Source organism: Xenopus laevis, chromosome 3L (assembly GCF_017654675.1).
Source record: "Xenopus laevis strain J_2021 chromosome 3L, Xenopus_laevis_v10.1, whole genome shotgun sequence".
NCBI lineage: Eukaryota > Metazoa > Chordata > Amphibia > Anura > Pipidae > Xenopus > Xenopus laevis.
The window spans coordinates 149,798,682-149,824,054 of NC_054375.1; the positions used below are offsets into that span (position 1 = coordinate 149,798,682).

The window sequence follows — 25,373 nt, forward strand, 5'->3', positions numbered from 1 at the left end:
AAAATTTAATTTGATTTTCGAGATTTGCCATACTCTGGCCCTTTAAGAATTCAAATACGACTAGCTGTCTCCTAAAACCTGCCGAATTGCTGTTTGAGTCAATGGGAGAGGTCCAGGGATCAATTTTGGAGTTGTTTGCAGCCTTCCTGACATTCAAGGTTTTTGGGGTTTTTTTCGGAAAAAAAACTGGAATCGAGTTTTTAAATCTGAATCAGATTGGATTTCAAGATTTGAAATGAGAGTTTTCAGGTCGATTTAATTAATCCGAGCTTTAAAAATTCGATTTTGTACATTTCGATTGGTTGAATTTTGAATTTATGGGAGTTTAGGGGAGTTTTTAAAAACTTAAATGAATTCGAAATTCGACAAATCGAAATGTATTTAAAAAAATCTAATTTTTAAAGCTCAGATTAATTAAATCTAAGTATTTTTCACGGCTCTTGGTTGCTGCTGGTGAAACTATAGCATAGCACCGGCCCTGAGCTGCTTCCTGGGGGGGTGAAGAGTATACAAAGCATCATTCTGGGTTTCTGCACTGGGGATAGGGATCACATTTATCTGGCCTAGATGATAAAAACCAAAATACCTTTCCCATCCTCCTTCCCAATCCTCCCCTTGAGCCGTGTCTCATTGGCTGTAACACGTGGTTATTCAGTGAACAACTGAATCTGTTAGGGGGACACAAGACTCAGTGGAATTTAGCAATACTCAACTTTAATAGCTCACTATAATGTCATTAAAGGGATACTGTCAGGGGAAAACACGTTTTTTTTTTCTTCTTCTTCACTTCTGCACCAAAATCCATTTCTTAAAAGAGCAAACTAAATTTTTTATGTTTAATTTTGAAATCTGATATGGAGCTAGACATATTGTCAATTTCCCAACTGCCCCTAGTCATGTGACTTGTGCTCTGATAAACTTCAGTCACTCTTTACTGCTGTACTGCAAGTTGGAGTGATATCACCCCCTCCCTTTCCCCCCACCAGCCTAACAACAGAACAATGGGAAGGTAACCAGATAGCAGCTCCCTAACACAAGATAAAAGCTGCCTGGTAGATCTAAGAACAACACTCAATAGTAAAATCCAGGTCCCACTGGGACACATTCATTGAGTAGGAGAAACAACAGCCTGCCAGAAAGCAGTTCCATCCTAAAGTGCTGGCTCTTTCTGATATCACAAAATTGACCTGAGATGCACCTACACACCAATATTACAACTAAAAAATACACTTGCTGGTTCAGGAATGAAATTTTATATTGTAGAGTGAATTATTTGCAGTGTAAACAGTGTAATTTAAAAATGAAAACTACAAAATCAAAAAATCATGACAGAATCCCTTTAATTACCAAAGCACATTGGCTAACACACAGCCTTCTTCTAGCAGTTCCATGACATTGCCAATAGACCTGCATTAGAGACAACCCCTAGTGCAGCTCTATGGTTTCATATACAGAACACTGAAAAACAAAGCAGACACAGGAAGCACCCAATTACCAAACCAGCCACAACGGAACCTCAGAGTAGGGACATCCAATCTGCAGTTCAACTAGAACTCTTACAATCATCCTAGGAGTTCCAAATTATCAGCTTCTGCAATGTCGTGTCTTACATGAAACCAACCAGAAAGTCAGACATGTATATGGTCCTTAATTCCAGTGCTCCTAAAACTCCAGCAGAGGCTGAAGGTGCCGTTCCTGGAAGAATCTGTGGCTCTGGGGCTGAGAGACGTCCTTTGGTGCGGAGAAGAAAGACAGGACGGAGGGTGTCGAGGATTTGCCACCCGCAGAGTCGTCATCCTCATCACCCCTAAAAAGGTGCAACAAAGTTTTTAAAAAAGAATAACAACAAACATAGAAACTTCAGGGGACACAAGGACAGCTGGACCAACAAGAAAACGAATCAGGATAGAAGTACTTTAAAAAGGGGCTTAGCTAAAAGTAGAAAAGTCCATTCAGGAAGCATCGCTTAGCAAACCTGGGCCAAGAGGATAAAAGGACATCGGAAAAGATTAGGAGCAAGGACCACTCATGCCTTGGGAGGGTTTGTGTGGGAGAGATGGGGGCAGGGAGCAGGATGTAGATTAAAATCCTCCCTTAATACAACACAAGGTCTGTCTGACCTCTCCTCCCTCTATTATTCCCCTGCATAATCTGACACGGCTAATCTGTGCAACTGTTACTAGATACCAAGGCCACTGTGTGCTAGGACAAGAACTGCTTGCTTACCCACTGCTGCAAGCCTGTACATTTTACATGAACCCAGAACATTCCTACAGTACCCAAAATGCAACAAATAATGACCCGACTATTCCTACACTAACCCACATGCAACAAATAACCACCCGGCTATTCCTACAGTAACCCACTTGAATTAGAGAGGGTCCAGAGAAGGGCAACTAATCTGGTAAAGGGTAAGGAAAATCTTAGCTATGAGGAAAGACTGGCCAAATTGGGGATGTTCACGCTGGATTAATGTAAAACTAAACACTAAAAATGAATGAATGCCTACTTTTGCTTCAGGAATAATCAGCTTTCAATGTACCTACCCATTACCTACACCTACTTTTGCCACAAACATTCGCAAAGCTCTTAGGATAAGAACCCAGCAAATAACTTACTATAGCTACAGTAACTTACATGCACTTAGTTCTTACTGTACCTGTGGTTAAAGGAGACAACCCAGTCCCCCAAAAGAGTCCCCCTTCACATCATTAGAACAGAAGCCCACCAAAAGGACCCCCCCGCCTCAGGACAAGAGGGAAGGTGCTGGTTGGAACAAGGGTCCTTAGTGAGTGACTCGCTATATGTAATTATGCTACTGCAATGTAACCGTACATGACCAACCCTACTATTCCTACAGTAGCTCCGTCTTTTTACAGTTAGGTCCTTGCACAATCAACATCACCCTATTCAATCCTCACCATGCAACCGGGGTAGCTTTGTTATCCAAGATAGTCTGAGCCGTGCTCCAGCTGAACCTTACAAACTGCGGGTATCCAAAGACAGGATCCAGATGCCGAGAGAGCCACTCTTTGGTCTTGGGGTCTGTGAGAGAAAAGTACTGGTGAGCATAAGACAGAGAAAAACGGAAGGGGTAAAAGGGCGATTCCAAAATTATTTCTTAAATATGTAAATCATAAAGAAATGAAGCAGGAAGGGGTGGGACCCTTAATATTAGAGGGGTTCAGCTGTTTGATGAGAACCAAAAAAGCCGGAGATTCTGAACTCATTTTTCGTCTGTCTGCACAAATGAGGAGCCAGTTAATGAAGGTTTCCTTCTTAATAGTCCCAATTCTAGTAATACCACTAATGATGCATGGTTCACACATGAGGAAATTCAAAAGAGACTAGAACATGTTAAGATAAACAAAGGTCCGAAGCCGGATAAATAATACTATGAGTTTGTGCCAGCATGGTTTTATGCGTAATAGATCTTGCCAGACTAACAATTTCTTTTTATGAGAAGGTGAGCAGGGACCTCAATTCTGGGATGGCAGTGGATGTGATTTACTTAGACTTTGCTAAAGCATTTGATACAGTGCCACACAGAAGGTTACTGGTTAAATTAAGGAATGTTGGCCTGGAACATAGTATTTGTACCTGGATAGAGAACTGGCTAAAAGACTACAAAGAGTGGTGGTAAATGGAACATTTTCTAATTGGACCAGTGTTGTTAGTGGAGTACCGCAGGGCTCTGTACTAGGTCCCTTGCTTTTCAACTTGTTTATTAATGACCTGGAGGTGGCCATTGAAAGTACTGTTTCTATTTTTGCTGATGATACTAAATTGTGCAGAACTATAGGTGATTTGACTAAGTTGGAAAACTGGGCAGCAAACTGGAAAATGAGGTTCAATGTTGATAAATGCAGGTTATGCACTTTGGCAAAAATAATATAAATGCAAGTAGTACACTAAATGGCAGTGTGTTGGGAGTTTCCTTAAATGAGAAGGATCTAGGGGTCTTTGTAGATAACAAGTTGTCTAATTCTGGGCAGTGTCATTCTGTGGCTACTAAAGCAAAAAGTTCTATCTTGCATAAAAAAAGGGCATTAACTCAAGGGATGAAAACATAATTATGCTCTTTATAGGTGTGAAGACTAATACCCTGGTGGTCTAGTGGGAGGAGATCTGCAGGGACGCCTGCAGCCTCCTCGGCGGGGACGATCACCTCGCTACTCTCGGCCGCAATGAGTATACTGTTAGGGCACGCACGGCACGCCACTTCCTGATTTAACTGCGCGTGACGTCAGCGCGCAGTGGCGCAAAATTTGAATTATTTAAAGCCACAAAGCAGGGTTTTTCATTGCCCGTTATAGGAATTGTTCCTGGTGCTTTCTGAGCTTTGTGCTAACTAGTTATTCTGATTCAGGTTTTGACCCCTGCCTGGCTATTTGACGATCCTGACTTCTGAATCCTGACCCTTGCCTGATTACCGACTTCGATTCTGCTTAACCCCTGTTCCTGGTGTGACCCTTGCCTGCCTGACTACGTTTATTCTCTGCCTGCCCCAACCCGGCCTGATCTGACTACTCTATTGCTTAACGCCTTGTACTACGACCTTCTGCCCAAAGACTCTCGCTAAATAGTCGTGCCCCTCTGCCTATCCAGAACATCTAGCCTTGCAACTCTCGTTTAAGTCCTTGCAGCATCCAAGTAGCTGAGGGCTCCTCCCGAAGCCAAAGGTGGTCACACTAGGTGAAGCCAAACCGAAACGGATAAAACACTCTCCACTGTAGCCCACCATTTTAAAAGAGATCACAATATGGATCTAGCGAAGGTCACATTCTGGGCCCTAGAGAAAATTGATCTAGGGATACGAAATGGGGACCTGGAACAAGCTCTTCTCCAACGAGAGAGCCAATGGATTTTCAAACTAGATACCCTCTCCCCCAAAGGGATAAATGAAAACAAGCTGTTCACTGCTTTCATTTAAACAAATGATGATCCATCAAGTTAGTGATTAGAATATATGTAGTCAATGTAGAATGTATCTTTCCAATCATACTTTCGAATTCTATATGTCCTCTTGGGTCCTTTTAGGGATTTGACCATTTGTTAGGCTTTTAAATAACTTATTAAAATAAAAAATTGGATTTTAATTATGTTAAAATAGGTTCAGTTTATACCTATTGATCCGATTTAAAAGGGGAATTTATTTATTATATAGACTTAATGATTTTTAAAAAAAGGAAAATAATTTATTCAAGTACGGAGATAAAATGAAATAAGTAGGCATATATGGGAAAGGCGCATAATCCTTAGGATAAACTGAATAATAAAGTAAAATGTGAGATAATGGGTGAGAATGCCTGATAGGTAGCCTGTGAGGGAGAATTGATACGCAGCAGATGATGTATTGGCCCCTGAAGTCATTCAGTTGAGATCCCGAGTTGAACTCACACGAGATTTACAGAGTGAGGCATAATGCGGAAGTTATTTGAATGAGCGCGTCCCAAATTATTGCCACTTCGCCTTGATAAAAGCTCTTAGCGAAACGTGCATCGGCGAACTGCTCAAATCTCTGGTTTTCAGATAAACTTACCTTTTTTAAAACTTGCTTTGGTCTGATATTAGAGGGGTGGGGTGAATCTCCTTTGTTACATGAAACCTTTCTCCATCCTCTTGACGCTTCTTTCTGTTCTAAGGGGCCTGGGTTTGCGGCATATCAGATTTAGCACAGTTCTTACTGAGATTAAGGAAAGCTAACAAAGTTTTGGGGACAACTCCACCAACAATTTTTTCTGATTTTCCAATCACTGATCTGCTTGTAGCATTGGGGTTCTTTGTTACATCCTAATCCCTGGTCATAATTTTTTTACATTAATCTATTTTTCTAATTAATTTAAATCTACATAACCAATTTATTTATTGCATGGCACTTTACTATATGGATTTTTTTTAATGTTTTAATGGAGTCAATGCACTTTAATTAATTTTTGATTTGTCACCAATGAATTGTGGATCCCCTCTTCTCCATTTCTGTTTAATTAAACTATTTGAGGGGTTATTGAATCAAATCATAGGGATTAATTGGGTAACTTGGATTCATATGCACTCGACAGCACTTTATATTTAATGAATTGGTCAAAAATTGATGGGCCTGGATGAAATATCTATTTAATGAATTAATTAGTCTGCACTGCACTTTATCTAAGGTTACACGGTTAGGAATTCATTGATGTTTAAGTGATTCATTTTATTTAATTATTCTCGGGTGTTGTGCAATAAACCCACTTCTACGACCTGAGTGGTGGGTAATCTTTGGTTAGTAGATAGTTAATTAGTGGCTGTTGGCAGGGTACTTATCTTTCTTTCCTAAAATTTGCCAATTTTTTTCTGACTATTGTCAGACCTCGTCAGCTGTTACTTAGAATTTAAAAAAGAGATCGGACCTTTCTTATTTTCAAATATAGTTAGTTAGTTAGTTACGCAAAAATGAAATGTATAAAGACTGGAGTGACTGGATTTTTAACATAATTACCAGAATACTACTTCCTGCTCTTCAGCTCTCTTGGCTTAAACTGACTGGTTACCCTAGTTACTAGGCAGTAACCAATCAGAGACTTGAGGGGGGGCACATGGGTCATATCTGTTGCTTTTGAATCTGAGCTGAATGCTGAGGATCAATTGCAAACTCACTGAACAGTTATGTCCCATGTGGCCCCCCTTATAGTCACTGACTAACTCAGAGTTAGAGAGCTGAAAAGCAGGAAGTAGTCAGGACAGTGAGGTTGTGGAATGCACTGCCGGGTGATGTTGTGATGCTGATTCAGTTAATGACTATAAAAGGGACTTGGATGATTTCTTGGACAGACATAATATCAAAGGCTATTGTGATACTAAACTCTATAGTTAGTATAGATATGGGTATATAGAATTTATGTGAAGGTATGGAGGGGTGTGTGTATTGATGCTGGGTTTTTATTTGGAGGAGTTGAACTTGATGGACTTGATGGACAGATTTGACAAGCTTGGCGGCGGGTCCATGAAATAGCCTCAAACAACTAGACGAAGTGAGGAGCCTTTTCAAAGTATGTCATACAGCAGGGGTGCCCATAAGGTAGATCGGGATCTACCAGTAGACCTGGTAGTAGCTGGTGATCAGTAGATCTCAAGACACTCCAACAGCTTGTCTTAATCACCCTCCTGTTTCATGATTTTCAATCAGATATTTATTACGTTAAGGTTACATAAGAAATGGTTGTTAATAGAGCACTAGAAATTCTCTCATAAATCAATATAATATTTAAGCAATATTTTCCATGGAACAGAATGCTAACAATGCTTTTATGGATGTAGATCATAATGGGACAACATCACTAAAAGTAGACCTTGTATTAGTAAAGTATGGGCACTGCTGTCATACAGGCAAAATGCTCTAGTAGCACCTTCCAATGTATGTATGTATGTATATTTTTATTTGTAAATCGCTCCTTGAAGGCAAAGCATTGTACAGCAAAACAATAAATTAGTAGTAACAAACAAGGGGTCATTGGAATAAAAAGTAACAATAAGTGCATTATTAGAAATACAATTCACATAAATATAAAAAATACAATTACAATACAGATTAAGTGCTCAGTGTCAAGGAAACAAAAGGCTGGAGGACCCTACCCCGTAGAGCTTACAGTCTAAATGGGAGGGTAACAACACAATTTAGAGGGGTATTAAGGTGCTGTGGGTTACAGTTTGTTACACTGTATGGGCAGTTATTTAAAGGGGAACTATCACGAAAATCAAAATTTCATACAAGTTTCATCATACTTCTAAAATACAATCAATTAAATATTCCGTACCGTTTCTGAAATAATCAAGTTTATCTTAACTATCCCTCTCTCAGCATCTGTTTCTCTTCATTCTGTCTATATGCAGGAGTTATGTGTCAGATTAATCATCAAATATATCTTATAGGGGGACTCTTTTTGGCTAGAATATGTATTAGAGTTCACTATTATAATCACCAGACATCATGTCTCTCTACATGCAGGATTCTTGCAAAAGGCAGTTATTTTGTTATATTTCGTTTGTACTGGAATCCGTTATTTGAGTGAGCTCTAATACATCTGCTAGGAAAGGAAGCCCCCCCCCAATAAGATATATTGGATCTATGGGTCACCGGTTATCGGACACCAAACTGCGGCATAAATACAGAATGAAGAGAAACAGATGCTGAGAGACGGATAGTGAAGATAAACTTGATTATACCAGAAATTATGCATAATATTTAATTGAAAGTTTCTTATTTCAAGTGTGCTGAAGCTTACATAAAATTTTAATTTTCATGATAGTCCCCTTTAAGAAGGCAAACCACAAAGCTGTTTAGAGGGGGTTTTGACAGTAGGTAAAAAGTCTAAGCAAATGCTGCAGCAAAGAAATTCCCCTCCAAGGTACTATTCATCATGCCATTGACAGGACAGCCAGTGGCTTTATCCCTCTGGGAACATGAATAAATCTTGCCAGATACGCAATGTATACACACGGCAAAAGCAGATACAGACTGGGCTGGTTCATATATACAGTGCTACGCAATATGTTGGCGCTATATAAATACATGTTAATAAATATATGCTTCTGTGTCTGTATATAAAGGTGCCAGTGCAGATGAATGAACCAGCAGTCTTGTTGGGTAGATGTAGGGACAGTATGAGTGTACAGAATGGAGTGTTTGAGTGTGGCTGGGTGTGCCCATGTGTAAGGGTAGGTGCACTTATCTCTGTCTGTGCCTTTGGACTAGTTTGAGGGTAGATGTGCTGATGTCTATTCCTCAGACAGTTGGGCAAGTGATAGAGCTCGCCAAATACAAAAAGCAAAATGTTACTCGCCCCCCCCCCCACACCAGCCCGAGGCTTCTATACTCATCTTGCAGTAACTGAATTGCATATTCAGCATTTGTTTCTCTGACTAGGCAGTTAGCAGCTTCCTTATGACCTCCCTCCACGGCTCCTTTTGTTGAATTAGCAGTCAAACAGGGGCAATAATTATATGTTTACAGAGCAGGGCAACTGACAAGGTTTTTGGCTTTGAATCAGCCAGGACTACAGACTTTCTGTCCAATAACTCTCCAGTGTGTTATGGCCGCCTTACAAGTAGCAAGCAGTGGGGATATATATGGTTTGCAGTTTTTGGTGGCATGGCCAGTCCCACAGGAAAGTAAATGCAGCGGAAACCCCTTTAGTTTTCTTAGTACTCATACAGAGATAACCTAAAACGTACTAGGATCAAATCAGCAGGAACAGTCCCCTAAGTTCGCTCATAACCTGTACAGAGATCCCATAAAACTATGGCAGCATAGATATTCCCCTGTACTAAGTACAATTCAGCAGGAACAGCCCCTAAGTTTGCCCATAGCCTGTACAGAGAGATACATTAACACTATGGCAGCATAGGTATTCCTATGTACTAAGCACAATTCAGCAGGAACAGCCCCTAAGTTTGCTCATAGTCTGTACAGAGAGATCCCATAAAACTATGACAGCATAGGTATTCCCTGTACTAAGCACAATTCAGCAGGAACAGTCCCTAAGTTTGCTCATAGTCTGTACAGAGAGATCCCATAAAACTATGGCAGCATAGGTATTCCCTGTACTAAGCACAATTCAGCAGGAACAGTCCCTAAGTTTGCTCATAGTCTGTACAGAGAGATCCCATAAAACTATGGCAGCATAGGTATTCCCTGTACTAAGCACAATTCAGCAGGAACAGTCCCTAAGTTTGCTCATAGTCTGTACAGAGAGATCCCATAAAATTATGGCAGCATAGGCATTTCCCTGTACTAAGCACAATTCAGCAGGAACAGCCCCTATGTTTGTTCAGAGTCTGTACAGAGCGATCCCATAAAACTGTGGCAGCATAGGTATTCCTCTGTACTAAGCACAATTCAGCAGGAACAGCCCCTAAGTTTGCTCATAGCCTGTACAGAGAGATCCCATAAAACTAAGGCAGCATAGGTATTCCCTGTACTAAGCACAATTCAGCAGGAACAGCCCCCTAAGTTTGCTTAAAGTCTGTATAGAGAGATCCCATAAAACTATGGCAGCATAGGTATTCCCTGTACTAAGCACAATTCAGCAGGAACAGCCCCCTAAGTTTGCTCATAGTCTGTACAGAGAGATCCCATAAAACTAAGGCAGCATAGGTATTCCCTGTACTAAGCACAATTCAGCAGGAACAGCCCCCTAAGTTTGCTTAAAGTCTGTATAGAGAGATCCCATAAAACTATGGCAGCATAGGTATCCCCTGTACTAAGCACAATTCAGCCGGAACAGTTCCTAAGTTTCCTCATAGTCTGTACAGAGAGATCCCATAAAACTATAGCAGCATAGGTATTCCCCTGTACTAAGCACAATTCAGCAGGAACAGCCCCTAAGTTTGCTCATAGCCTGTACAGAGAGATCCCATAAAACTATGGCAGCATAGGTATTCCCCTGTACTAAGCACAATTCAGCAGGAACATTGCCCTAAGTTTGCTCAGTCTGTACAGAGAGATCCCATAAAACTAGAGCAGCATAGGTATTCCCATGTACTAAGCACAATTCAGCAGGAACAGCCTCCTAAGTTTGCTCATAGTCTGTACAGAGAGATCCCATAAAATTATGGCAGCATAGGTATTTCCCTGTACTAAGCACAATTCAGCAGGAACAGCCTTCTAAGTCTGCTCATAGTCTGTACAGAGAGATCCCATAAAATTATGGCAGCATAGGTATTTCCCTGTACTAAGCACAATTCAGCAGGAACAGCCTTCTAAGTCTGCTCATAGTCTGTACAGAGAGATCCCATAAAATTATGGCAGCATAGGTATTTCCCTGTACTAAGCACAATTCAGCAGGAACAGCCTTCTAAGTTTGCTCATAGTCTGTACAGAGAGATCCCATAAAACTATAGCAGCATAGGTATTCCCTGTACTAAGCACAATTCAGCAGGAACAGGCCCCTAAGTTTGCCAATACAAGTTGTTTAAGATGCATCATTAGTGTGGTGCAGACAAAAAGTATTCTAGTCCCAGTTCCACTGACCTCCATTTCTGGCACTGTTTAAATGATTTGCTATCTTGTGCGGTTCTCAGACCAGGAATTTAAAACACTATCTGGCAGCTGGGATAAGCCGTTGCCCATTTTTTATTACTTGCCTTTCTTTCAGTTCATGCTGCTATTTATTTCCTATTGTTAGCAGCTGAAGCAACCAGATAGCCATCTATAGAATGTGGACAGTGGAAACGCAGAATACAGATAATAATAATAAAATCTATATGATGATACAAAAAGACTGGGTTTAAATGGTAAGTTTGTATAAGGAATCTCTGCTTATATGAAGAAGACTACAGTCTCATTTATCAATCATGATATAATATAGCGTTCAGTACTAAACTCCCATCAGTAAAGTGTGGGTACATTCCTAGATAAAGACACATACAAGGGCCCTTGTCAATCCCGCCCCTAATTTATTCCTACGCCCCTGGTTCCCACCCACCAGTCTGAAGTCTTGTTGCCCAGGATCAGTTGCAATTTGCCCTACTACAGCCTAGAATGACTGGGTAAAATCCAAAATGAATCTTTGCTTACAATGTTGCACTGACTTTGTATTAGAGGATTGTACTTGGTGATACTTCCCATATACCATGAGCTACACTGTAACAAGAGTTACCATAACATCAAAAACAAGACATAGGTCTATGTTGCAGATTAATTGTCAAAAATACATTGTTTATGACGTGCTATAAATCCTCTATGTGGTTCCTTCTTTCATCAATCTGCTTATAGGAAGACAAGGAACCCCTTCCAACAGTTAGAAGCCAGACTGTCGATCCTTCAGAGCATACATCATTCTTAAAGATTAATTAGTGTTCTATTATATTGTTTAGTACAACAACGGTTTTACCCTGCTAAGATGAGCAAGGGAGCTCTCAAGCAAAGGGCCATAAGGCTGTGACATTTCACATATGTGATATACACCCTGCTATAGTTCCAGGGAACAAAAACACTCACCTAAAATCTCCCCCTAACTGGCCTTCAGGCTGGGTGCCCTTAGCTCATAACAAGGTTACAGATATATAGAAACATTGGGGTAACAGTCACCCTGCTATAGTTCCAGGGGTACCCAGGGTACAAATAAGCACTCACCCCAAATCTCCCCCTAACTGACCTTCAGACTGGGCCTCCTTAGCTCATAACAAGGTTACAGATATATAGAAACATTGGGGTAACAGTCACCCTGCTATAGATCCAGGGGTACCCAGGGCACAAATAAACACTCACCCCAAATCTCTCCCTAACTGGCCTTCAGACTGGGCCCCCTTAGCTCATAACAAGGTTACAGATATATAGAAACAATGGGGTAACAGTCACCATGCTATAGTTCCAGGGGTACCCAGGGCATAAACACTCACCCCAAATCTCCCCCTAACTGGCCTTCAGACTGGGCCCCCTTAGCTCATAACAAGGTTACAGATATATAGAAACATTGGGGTGTCACCCTGCTATAGTTCCAGGGGTACCCAGGGTACAAATAAGCACTCACCCCAAATCTCCCCCTAAATGGCCTTCAGACTGGACCCCCTTAGCTCATAACAAGGTTACAGATATATAGAAACATTGGGGTAACAGTCACCCTGCTATAGTTCTAGGGGTACTCTGGGCACAAATAAACACTCACCCCAAATCTCCCCCTAACTGACCTTCAGACTGGCCCCCTTAGCCCATAACAAGGTTACAGATATATATAGAAACATTGGGGTAACAGTCACCCTGCTATAGTTCCAGGGGTACCCAGGGCACAAATAAACACTCACCCCAAATCTCCCCCTAACTGGCCTTCAGACTGGGCCCCCTTAGCTCATAACAAGGTTACAGATATATAGAAACATTGGGGTGTCACCCTGCTATAGTTCCAGGGGTACCCAGGGTACAAATAAGCACTCACCCCAAATCTCCCCCTAACTGGCCTTCAGACTGGGCCCCCTTAGCTCATAACAAGGTTACAGATATATAGAAACATTGGGGTAACAGTCACCCTGCTATAGTTCTAGGGGTACTCTGGGCACAAATAAACACTCACCCCAAATCTCCCCCTAACTGACCTTCAGACTGGCCCCCTTAGCCCATAACAAGGTTACAGATAAATAGAAACATTGGGGTGTCACCCTGCTATAGTTCCAGGGGTACCCAGGGTACAAATAATCACTTAACCCAAATCTCCCCCTAACTGGCCTTCAGACTGCACATAGGGTGACACTTGGCAATCGTAGTTTTAGGATGTGCATTTTGGAGGATGCAGTTGCAGATTTGGGGTGTCTCTCTGTTTTGATTTAGCACCATGCTAAGAGTGAATTTTAATGTGAACTCCCTTAGAGGTTTCCCTTTATGTCTTAGTATGCTGTAGATGGATGTATTCCAATTAGTAAAAAAATATTTATCTTTGTGTATTATTTTTACATAAAAATGGTTACTTGAATGCCTACAGGTTATATCCATTTTATAATGCAAAGTGAACTTCTCCTTTAGCATGCTAAAATAAGCACTCTGTTCCTTCCCGCTGCTGTTCAGTTTATTACCTGCCTTTGGACAGACATATGTTCTACAGCAGCTGATAATTAACACTCGTGGGGATGAGACTTCATTTCTGTCTGATCTAGTTGGAGTTAAAGAGGATTCTGGATAAGTGGATTTTCTTCTTTGAAAATCTAACCATTTATTTTTGGGTAAAGGCTCTAGGGCCCATCCTTCTTAACTCCAGCAGCAACATTCCTAATACAGGAAAGATCTTGCAAATTGGATTGGGCCACTGCTAGGAACTATTTTATTCTGAGCTATCCAATAAATTGAATTCAGATGGTGATCCTGATTCATGCACTCACCTGGTCTCAAGAGTGCTGATTTGTTCCCTGGGTACCCCTGGAACTATAGCAGGGTGACTGTTACCCCAATGTTTCTATATATCTGTAACCTTGTTATGAGCTAAGGGGCCCAGCCTGAAGGCCAGTTAGGGGGAGATTTGGGGTGAGTGCTTATTTGTGCCCTGGGTACCCCTGGAACTATAGCAGGGTGACAGTTACCCCAATGTTTCTATATATCTGTAACCTTGTTATGAGCTAAGGTGGCCCAGTCTGAAGGTCAGTTAGGGGGAGATTTGGGGTGAGTGCTTATTTGTGCCCTGGGTACCCCTGGAACTATAGCAGGGTGACTGTTACCCCAATGTTTCTATATATATCTGTAACCTTGTTATGAGCTAAGGGGCCCAGCCTGAAGGCCAGTTAGGGGGAGATTTGGGGTAAATGCTTATTTGTGCCTTGGGTACCCCTGGAACTATAGCAGCATGACGGCGACCTCAATGTTTTTACAGATCTGTAACCATATTATGAGCTAAGGGAGCCAAGTGTGAAGGCCAGCTATAGAAAAATTTGTAGTCATAGATAGAAAACCATGACCTAAAACACCCATTAGCCACTAGCAAAATAACTAACTTATTAAATTGCACATCCAGCTACAGAAGGACAGGATTAAGAACAGCTAAAAACATGTTGATATTGGATTAGATCAAATTTAATTCGATTTTAGATACATTTGTTTCAGTCAGATCATTTCTCTAGGGAGCTTTTCCCTTATTACAATGGTGTTACAGTGCCTTAAATCTAATCTCGTTAACATTATTAGCACAATTATACAAACCTTTTTTTTTTATATGATATCTGGGTTTACGTACAGTTCTTCTTCTAAACACACAGGCTACATTTTGTGACAAAGAATTGTGTAAAAGTCTACAAACAATAACCCTTTCCCATTATCTCTGCTGAACAGTAACATAAGCTTTTGTTTGCCTGGGACATCACTTATACACATGCAGCATAAGCTTGGGTTCCGGACCTTCAAGCATAAGAGAAGACACAAAAGGAACCAACTAATATGGCAGTTAAATACTGTAGGTATCCACAACCAGCACAGCTGTTATATATCTGGTTATAAATACCCATTTGTTAATCTTGTGTTCCTCAATGTTGTTGGACTACAACGCCCAGAAAACTTTAAAGGGCATGTATAGTCAAAAAAAAATAAGATCCCATTTTTACTTTCTTTACTGAAAAAGAAACCAATATACTTCATAGTTATATCTTCAATATACTTTATTTAAAAAAATGTGTACCGTTTTTATAAGAAATCCGACTGTATGCAGTGAACTTTTCCCTTCCTTTACTAGGAATTGTCAGACGGTCCCTAACTGCTCTGCAGGGAAAGAATCATACCTATGAACAGCAGGGGGAGCCCCCGCCGTACTTCTCAATAGAGCAGTCGGCAACTGTGCAGAGATTTGTATTGGATTTAATTTTTGCCTTTACATCCCCTTTAACGTTTCCAACTCCAGCTGCAGGGACAAAGATCATGGAGCCAGATTTAAACAGATAAACTGGGATTCTATTTGGAGGATTATTTTGCTGCAGCCACTGGTTCTGCAGAGTTGGAGAAAGTTTATATTAAACAACACAAAAACTATAAAATCCACATTAGATTACATGACAACGCAGGAGACAGTACAGTCTGTATATTCTGATTATTAATCAGTCTTGTGTATCGGCTTCTGCCAGATATTATTTGACTTGTGCTGTTTTGATCATTTATGACGATCCCTAAGCAGCCCAGATCACACTGAGCATGTGCAAAGTCTTGGTCTTGCAAAGATGTTTAACAAAGTTACAAGTTAACATTTAACATATAAGGTTAACATTTAAAGAATTTATGAATTGCAGTCCAACGACATCTTAGGAACCAGGGTACAATAAAGGGTTCAAGATAAAGCAAAATAGGTAAAGATATAAAAGAATTTGCATGCCTTCGAGACCTCCAGAGAGGACCTGTAAATGTGCAGAAAATTGTTGCATGACCTGACAAACAGGCATGTTATTTTATATTGCGAGAGGCAAGCCCTGGAGGGGTCTGGGAACTTTATGATACTGGTGAAATTTATGTGAAACAAACATTAGAATATGCCATTAGTGGTGCATCAGGAACAATATCAGGTAAGGTATGGCATTTGTATGAAGCAAAACTACTCTGCATTTAAGATTGGTACAGGGATAAGGGCCATCCTTGCGGTGTGAAATTGAGGGGCCAGCACAGGAAACACCTGATTAAAATCAGACTTTTGTTTTCCTTTAAAGGGGTGGTTAACATTTAGAATATTATAGAATAGCTCATTCGAAGCAACTTTTCAATTGGTCTTCATTATTTTTTTAATTATTTGCCTTATCCCATCACTGACCACATCCTCTGTAAGGCTACAAAGGTATTGCTACTTTTATTGCTCATCTTTCTATTCAGGCCCTCTCCTAAATTCCAGTCTCTTATTCAAATCAATGCATAGTTGCTAGGGTAATCTGCACCCTAGCAACCAGATTGAATTTGCAAACTGGAAAGCTGCTAAATAAAAAGCTAAATAACTCAAAAACCATCAATACCAAAAAATGAAAACCAATTGCAAATTGTCTCAGAATATCACTCTACATCCTACTAAAAGTTAATTTAAAGGTGAACAACCCCTTTAAGTCTGCTAATGAAAGATGCCATAAATCAAATCTGGCTGTTTGAGGTACAATGGAGATTGGTGGAGTATTGGTTCCACCTACTAGCTGGCCTAGTGCATTGCAAGCATTACGGCTGTATTATTTGTTGTCCAGAGAGAGTGAAAAGAAAGAGTATGTATATTCATACAATAAAAAATAGACGTTCTTACATGCACAAAAGAAACTCTAGTTATTTATAAACAGCGATTAGTGAGGTCATCCGCATTTAGTGACCCATGACTCAATAAAAGCAAAACATCACTGTAAAAAGGGATCAAGTTGCAGAGATACCTACTGTATGTGAAAGATATTAAATAACAGCAGATTGTCCTACAAATAACATTTGCTTTATACAAATTCAGGCCTGACAAATTCCAAATTTTACCTGGCTGCTCTTCCTCTGTTGGACCAGACAGTGCCCCTACAATGACTAAAGATAGGGGGGAGGTAGGTGGAAAGACCAAACAGGCTGCAGCACCATTTACATCTGTCCTCCATCATCAGTTTTTGTTGTAAATGGTCTTGGGATATTATTGGCCACAGAATCAGAGCAGTTAATGTTAAAGGAGAAGGAAAGGCTAAAATTAAGTAACTTTATCAGAAAGGTCTATATAAATACACCAGTAAATCCTCAAAGTAATGCTGCTCTGAGTCCTCTGTCAAAAGAAACACAGCATTTCCTTCCTTCTATTGTGTACTCATGGGCTTCTGTATCAGACTTCCTGTTCTCAGCTTAAACCTCCAGGGCACGGGCTTGAGCATGCTCAGTTTGCTCCTTTCCCCCTTCCTGCTGTAATCTGAGCCCAGGGCTATATGGAGCAAGGAGATATTCAGGCAGGAAGTGATGTCACACCAAGCTAATATGGCAGCTGCTATCCTAAACAAACAGAGAGCTTCTGGAGCTTTTTACTCAGGTATGGTAAAACATCCTACAGAATATAGTGTCTAGCTTATACTATTGTGGCTAATCTATTAGTAATAAACTCCCTTGGTAGCTTTCATTCTACTTTAAAGGAGAAGTACATGCAGGAAGTTTAATTGGCTCCTGATAAAAGGGACTCCACTGTGTGAATGTGATAGGTACCTGAGCATGTACGCTCCACTGGTGCAGGAACTAATGGTAATGAAGTATTATCTCTGTAAAGGGTTGAATGAATTAAATAAATTACAAATAAATAAATAAAACTGACCTTAAGTTTACCCAGGCATCCTATTCATGCAGAACAGACCAATGAGGTGCACTATATAGGGAGATAGTAAACACAGCAGGTTCTGATTCAACAGAAAAACTCACCATTTGGGTATCCAGAGCCATAATCTGCATCAAGTTCGCCTAGATCTTCTACAAATTTCCAGTCCTTCACCACCCGGTCCCTTGCCACCTAAAATAGAATCGCAGTATATTAAAGGGGTGGTTCACTTAAGTTTCACCCTTTTAGTATAGAATGGCTAATTCTAAGCAAAATTGCAGCTGGTCTTCATTTTGTTATTTATTTGCTTTTTTCTTCTGACTTTTTCCATCTCACCTTTGCACAGATACTCGCTGCACTGACTACAGGGAACAAAGAATCAGCCTTAGGCCTTACAGTAACATCCAGCTCTGGGAATATCTTCTTCAGCTTTTCTTGGTACTTCTCTGCAGGGCCCACAGTGTCCACAAAAACCTGCAAAGGATTAAAAGGGCAGGTAGTTAAATTAAGGACAATCATAACCCAGTCACCTCACACTTATAAAAGAACAACCAACCTCTGTCAGCTGCACTCCTGCGTCCAGGGCAAACTGAATTAGGCCAATAGCGGTGTCATGGGATAAAGCATTCAGGTTGTATTTTGCCCTGGAATGACACATAAGGTAAAACATTTATCTCGCAGAACAAATGCAATTTCTATTCCATGTTTCGTCAGGTGAGTTATGTGTACACGGCTCTCCAGCAAATCCTTATTAAAAGTCAGCAAATAATGTTAAAGGGGTGTACTGTTTGGGATCAGTTATCAGTTATCCGGAAAGGCCATCCCCCATAGACTCAATTTTATCCAAGTAAACCAATTTTTAAAAAGGATTTACTTTATCTTTGTAATAATAAAACAGTACCTTGTACTTGATCCCAACTAAGATATAAATAATCCTTATTGGAAGCAAAACCAGCCTATTGGGTTTATTTAATGTTTACGTGATTTACTATTAGACTTAAAGGGATACTGTCATGGGAAAACATGTTTTTTTCAAAACGCACCAGTTAATAGTGCTACTCTAGCAGAATTCTGCACTGAAATCCATTTCTCAAAAGAGCAAACTGATTTTTTTATATTCAATTTTGAAATCTGACATGTGGCTAGACATTTTGTCAATTTCCCAGCTGCCCCTGGTCATGTGACTTGTGCCTGCATTCTGCTGTTTTTCCTTCTCAATGTAATTGAAGGAGTCTCAGTGGGACATGGGTTTTTACTATTGAGTGTTGTTCTTAGATCTACCAGGCAGCTGTTATCTTGTGTTAAGGAGCTGTTATCTGGTTACCTTCCCATTGTTCTTTTGTTTGGCTGCTGGGGGGGAGGGAAAGGAAGGGGTGATATCACTCAAACTTGCAGTACAGCAGTAAAAAGTGATTTAAGTTTATCAGAGCACAAGTCACATGACTTGGGGCATCTGGAAAACTGGCAATATGTCTAGCCCCATGCCCTCTGCTTTTTGGCTAAGGCAAGAAAAAGAGCGCTAGACACTATCAGAGAAGAGTTGAATAGATGCTTCACACGGCAGAGAAATCAGAATAGTTAAATGCTACATATTCATCTCAACGCTGCCCAGAATATTTCAGATCGTCCAGGGAGTGTTGACTCCCGAAACTACTCCCTACCAAGAGGCCCCTGATAGCATTTACTTGGTCATGAGAATATCAGATTATCATCCCATCTAGGGGGAATAAATGAGGTGATCATTTAAAGGACATGCACCCAGAACATCCCCTCTAACAAAGAGTGGTCGCTTCCAAATGGATTTATCCTACAGTAGATCACAGCTTTTGAACATCATTAAACCAGCAGTTATGTAAATCGTTCATCTGAACATTAAGGACTGCAATCATTCATTTATCCTCATGGGCTGGAGCTGTTTGCCTGAGCATATTCATTCTTTCATCCTTCATCTGACAGACAAAGCCTAGACGCATGTTATATATCATCATTATTGGTTTATTTTGACATATCTTTCTGCATTATAAACACTGTTGGCACTAAGACCCAGAATACTACGTGACTGCTGTATTAAAGGAACAGTTCAGTGTAAACATAAAAACCGGATAAAACAAAACAATAAAAAAAATGTTTCAATTATAGTTAGTTAGGCAAAAAAGTATAAATTTATAAAGGCTGGAGTTAGCAGATTTACAAAATAACAAAATAGAACATGACTTCCTGCTTTTCAGCTCTCTAACTCTTAGTTAGTCAGCAACTGGAAGGGGGGGGGCACATGGGACATAACTTTTCAGTGAGTTTGCAATTGATCCTCAGCATTCAGCTCAAATTCAAAAGCAACAGTTATGAACTATGTGGCCGCTCCTCGAGTCACTGATCAGTTGTTGCTGATTGTGTTCATGCAGACTGATATCTTTTCAAGAGGAGTCTCTAGTACGGTAGCCACGTTCATCCATCACTATCTGCCCTATGAATGCAGTGTGTGCAACTATTAAATCATTAGGAAAATAGGCTAAAAGAAAGAAAATGATTCTCTTCCAACCCGATATGCAGCATTCTAAGCCAGAATTAAGGTTGATAAATTCAACACAGGGGCTTCATAGTGTATGTTTTTATTCAACTCCTTACACTTTACATATTTTTTTCGGCATAAATTTACATTCATAAGGAAGGAAGTTTTTAACCCATCTTTTCAATGTATTGGAAGAAAAAAATATGCATCACTTGGAAACTAAGTTTTTTGTAACAAGTCTAAAGTTCTTTAGGCCCACTGTATATATGCTTACCTCTGCTGCATGCTGGTGGAAATGATATTTGGTGACAGTATATGCAAGGCCCAGCCGATGTAATCTGAAGAACCATTTAATTTCTCAAACAGTCGTTCCCTATCAGCTTCACTCAGTGTCTTGGAGTCTGCAAGAGAGTTAGTGGTAGGTACAGGGTGGGACCACTGCTGATAATAAAGCCAAATATATGCACCATGATCAACAAGATTAGTTAAAAAGAACCTGTTGCAGTTACTACACTGTTACTCCATACCTTAAACATGGATATGAATCACAATCTGAAGTGAAATGTTTAGATGCTTAAAGGGGAAGGAAACCTAGTTGGCGCAAAAACCCTCCCACCCTCCCGTGTGTTGCCCACCCTCCCTCCTCCCAACCTGGCCTACCCGTCCCGCTGGGCAAATGCCCCTAACTTGTTACTTACCCTTCTGCGCAGATCCAGTCCAGGGAGTTCACAGACGACATCTTCTTCCACACGACCTTCTTCCTGCTTTGAACGACATTTTGGCGCGTGCGCAGTAGGAGCATTTTGCTGGTACGATCTACTGCGCATGCGCCAAAAGTACATTGTGACTTTTGGCGCATGCGCAGTAGATCCGTACCGGCGAAATGCTCCTACTGTGCACGCGCCAAAACGCCGTTCAAAGCAGGAAGAAGATGTCGTCTGTGAACTCCCTGGACTGGGGACCTGCGCAGAAGGGTAAGTAACAAGTTAGGGGCATTTGCCCAGCGGGACGGGTAGGCCAGGGGGGAGGAGGGAGGGCAACACATGGGAGGGGGGGAGGGTTTTGCGCCAACTAGGTTTACTTCCCCTTTAAACCTGCTATTGTGTTTCGTAATTTGCATACTTTAAATGTCTTACCTGCCACCTTTGAATCTTGAAGGTCCTTCTTTCGGGCCACAGGACAGTAGCAGATTCCATAAACCATAGGACCTATGATAGGTAAAAGACATAAGAAAGGAGCAGAATATACAATAGTGAGACAACAATATTGTAGCATTTATATGTTAGAATGGGTTAGTGGAATAAGGAGTTACATGGACAATAAGGGGCTCAGGGGAGGGGTTAGTGGAATAAGGAGTTACAGGGACAATAAAGGGCTCAGGGGAGGGGTTAGTGGAATAAGGAGTTACAGGGACAATAAGGGGCTCAGGGGAGGGGTTAGTGGAATAAGGAGTTACAGGGACAATAAGGGACTCAGGGGAGGGGTTAGTAGAATAAGGAGTTACAGGGACAATAAGGAGCTCAGGGGAGGGGTTAGTGGAATAAGGAGTTACAGGGACAATAAAGGGGCTCAGGGGAGGGGTTAGTGGAATAAGGAGTTACAGGGACAATAAGGGGCTCAGGGGAGGGGTTAGTGGAATAAGGAGTTACAGGGACAATAAGGGGCTCAGGGGAGGGGTTAGTGGAATAAGGAGTTACAGGGACAATTAGGGGCTCAGGGGAGGGGTTAGTGGAATAAGGAGTTACAGGGACAATAAGGGGCTCAGGGGAGGGGTTAGTGGAATAAGGAGTTACAGGGACAATAAGGGGCTCAGGGGAGGGGTTAGTGGAATAAGGAGTTACAGGGACAATAAGGGGCTCAGGGGAGGGGTTAGTGGAATAAGGAGTTACAGGGACAATAAGGGGCGCAGGGGAGGGGTTAGTGGAATAAGGAGTTACAGGGACAATAAGGGGCTCAGGGGAGGGGTTAGTGGAATAAGGAGTTTACAGGGACAATAAGGGGCTCAGGGGAGGGGTTAGTGGAATAAGGAGTTACAGGGACAATAAGGGGCTCAGGGGAGGGGTTAGTGGAATAAGGAGTTACAGGGACAATAAGGGGCTCAGGGGAGGGGTTAGTGGAATAAGGAGTTACAGGGACAATAAGGGGCTCAGGGAAGGGGTTAGTGGAATAAGGAGTTACAGGGACAATAAGGGGCTCAGGGGAGGGGTTAGTGGAATAAGGAGTTACAGGGACAATAAGGGGCTCAGGGGTCAGGTTAGTGGAATAAGGAGTTACAGGGACAATTAGGGGGCTGAGGGCCAGGTTATTATAATTATTAAAATGTATTTATATAGCACCAACATATTGCACAGCGCTGTAAAGCAAATGTGTTTATACACACATCACATGAAATACATACGTAGAACATATTGAAGTTACATACATCACAACAGGTACAAAAGGTGAGGAATACAGGTACAAATACAGGTACAAAAGGTGAGGAAGGCCCTGTGCAAAATGGCTTACAATCTAAAGGGAAGGGAATAAGACACAAGGTATGGGTAGGGTTGCCACCTTTTCTGGAAAAAAATACCGGCCTTCCTATATATATTTATCTTTTTTCCCCTATTAATAACATTGGGATCAATCATCATTTAAAATTATACCAGCCAGGTGGCAACCCTAGGTATGGGAGTGGGCAAGATCAGAATTAAGTGGGCAAAAGATTTGGTACTGTATGTGGTATTGCATTTGGTACTTAAGCAGAATGAGGGTAGGCTTCTATACATAAGTGAGTTTTAAGAGATTTCTTGAAAGCAGTTGGGAGAAAGTCGGACAGACTATGGGAGAGAGTTCCAGAGGAGGGGTGCAGCCCTTGTAAAGTCCTTCAATGCGAGCATGTGAGGAGGTAATGAGAGAAGAGTTGAGTAGCCAGTCAGTAGAGGAGCATAGTAAGCAGTTGGGTGAGAATATAGAGAGGAGTTCAGAGATGTAGGGAGGGACAGAGTTATGAAGTGTTTTGAATGTCAAGGTCAATAATTAGAATTTTATTCTGAAAGGTGGTGGAAGCCACTGCAGGGATTGGCAGAAAGAGATGGCAGAGGAAGAGCGGTTGATGAGGTGTATAAGCCTGGCAGCAGTGTTCATTATGGACTGAAGAAGCAGGGAATGCCAATTAATAGAGAGTAAAGCTCGCCATACACAGGCCAATAAAAGCTGCCGACACACTGAGTCGGCAGCTTATTGGCCAGTGCATGTGCTCCGACAGGCTTTCCCGATAAATCGTCCAGATGTCTCTTTGTAGATGCGGTCCCGCGATCGACTACCCATATTGGCAGCATTACAATCCAATCGTTGTGCCCAAGGGCCCACAATCGGATCAGCCCAATATCGCCAGCCTCAATGTGGGCATTTGGCGATATGGCCACCTTTTCGGTAGTCTAGAGTAATACAACCAGAGCGTGAATAAGAATTTTGGCAGCATCTTGGGTTTCTTGATATCTGGATTCCAGTTGCACTAAACACAACAGAAACACACATTTTTTACAGTTCCAGTTATAACATGAATGACGTGGTGGTGCAACAGTACAGGTCAGTACAAAGTATGCGCTGCTGAGGCAAAGACAAACGCTACAGAGAAGCGTCTGCAGCAAACGAGAAGCGTCTGCAGCAAATGAGAGGCTGAACATCTCACCCAACACGGGTCCCCGCCCGGCCTCATCTATCCCAAGGCAGCAGTCCTCAGTCCGACATATCTGCGGTACCGGAGAGCTCAATAGGCGACTCTGGGAATTATTACGCTCGAACTCTTCAAGCTCCATGCTGCAACCACTTCCGGCAACAACGCTTCCTTCCCGCGCAAACCCTTTCAACGTCACTAAGCGCAGCAGCCAATCGGGCGACGTCCTCGTTTTTTTCCCCTAACAAAGCTTTATTGATAACCTTCTGCTAATCATTCAGTTATGCACATTGTAGTGATTATTCTGCGTGAGGGGTAAAACGCCTGTGACCTTGGTGCCATTTTGAGTTAATGAATTCACCCACCTGATTTTATAAGCAACTGTTTAGAAACCAAACTTCCCCATAGTGTAGCATTTGATGGCCCTATAATAAATGGTACTAAGAGCAATCATTAGGCTTAGGATTTTCCATACCTCCCAACATTTTGGAAGTAAAAAGAGGGACAAAAACTTTTTTCCCGCACGTAGCGCAGCAATTTTTTGACCACACCCCTTTCTGTGGCCACACCCCCTAATTACCATGTTTGTTTTACAAAATTTGGCAGGTTATGAAAGTTTGGAAATATTTCTCCCTATCTAAACTGTGTTTTTGTGTCTCAAAATTGTTACAAAGTATCTTATTTGCACCTGTTAGCTGTTCTGTGCTCTCTGCTAAAAGCCAATTAAGTGAGAAACTTTGTTTCTTTTTCTGGCTGTTCAGTGCAGAGAAAAGAGGGACTTTCCAGTACAAATGAGGGACTGCGGGTTGAGCTGTCAAAAGAGGGACTGTCCCTCCGAAAAAGGGACAGTTGGGAGGTATGATTTACCTCATGTGCCCTATGATGGCTGCCCTGTACCAAGGGTTGCCACTAGGGTTGCCACCTGGCCAGTAAAAATGATGGCTGGTCCCAATGTTATTAATAGGGAAAAAAGGTTAATATATAGGAAGGCCAGTATTTATTTCCAGAAAAGGTGGCAACCAAATACTTCCTATAAATTAATCTTTATTCCTTAATAATAACATTGGAAGTATTTTGGTGGCAACCAAATACTTCCTATAAATCAATCTTTATTCCTTAATAATAACATTGGGATCAGCCATACTTTTTACTGGCCAGGCCGGTTAAGGCCAGGTGGCAACCCTATCTGTACCCACAGCATCAGTATAGGTGACCCCGTTGAGTTTGAGATAGATCTTTGTGTTACACACAGGTTTAGTTAGCTCAATTGCTCTTGTATTTACCATAGGGTTGCCACCTTTGCCGGTGATCAGGGTTGTCGGGTCTAATTTTCCAAACCATCCTAAGTCTGCTACAAAACCAGCCCAAAACTAGCCAAGAGGCACTTCAAAAGTAGCCCAAAAATAGCACAATATGTTCAGTGGAAAAAAAAAGTCTAAAAAACAAATGAATATATTTTCACTGTTTTGTA

General features: G+C 41.3%; 1 protein-coding gene across 1 annotated transcript; it reads right to left on the reverse strand.

The window, feature by feature from the left end:
* Positions 1-1,318: 1,318 nt before the first annotated feature.
* rnaseh2a.L (ribonuclease H2 subunit A L homeolog) lies at positions 1,319-24,068 on the reverse strand. The gene is given in 8 exon segments (NM_001193406.1): positions 1,319-1,807; positions 2,922-3,045; positions 17,840-17,927; positions 18,072-18,209; positions 18,292-18,379; positions 20,519-20,645; positions 21,381-21,452; positions 23,918-24,068. Coding segments are annotated over 8 exon segments (909 nt in total). The 5' UTR covers positions 24,045-24,068; the 3' UTR covers positions 1,319-1,662.
* Positions 24,069-25,373: the final 1,305 nt, after the last annotated feature.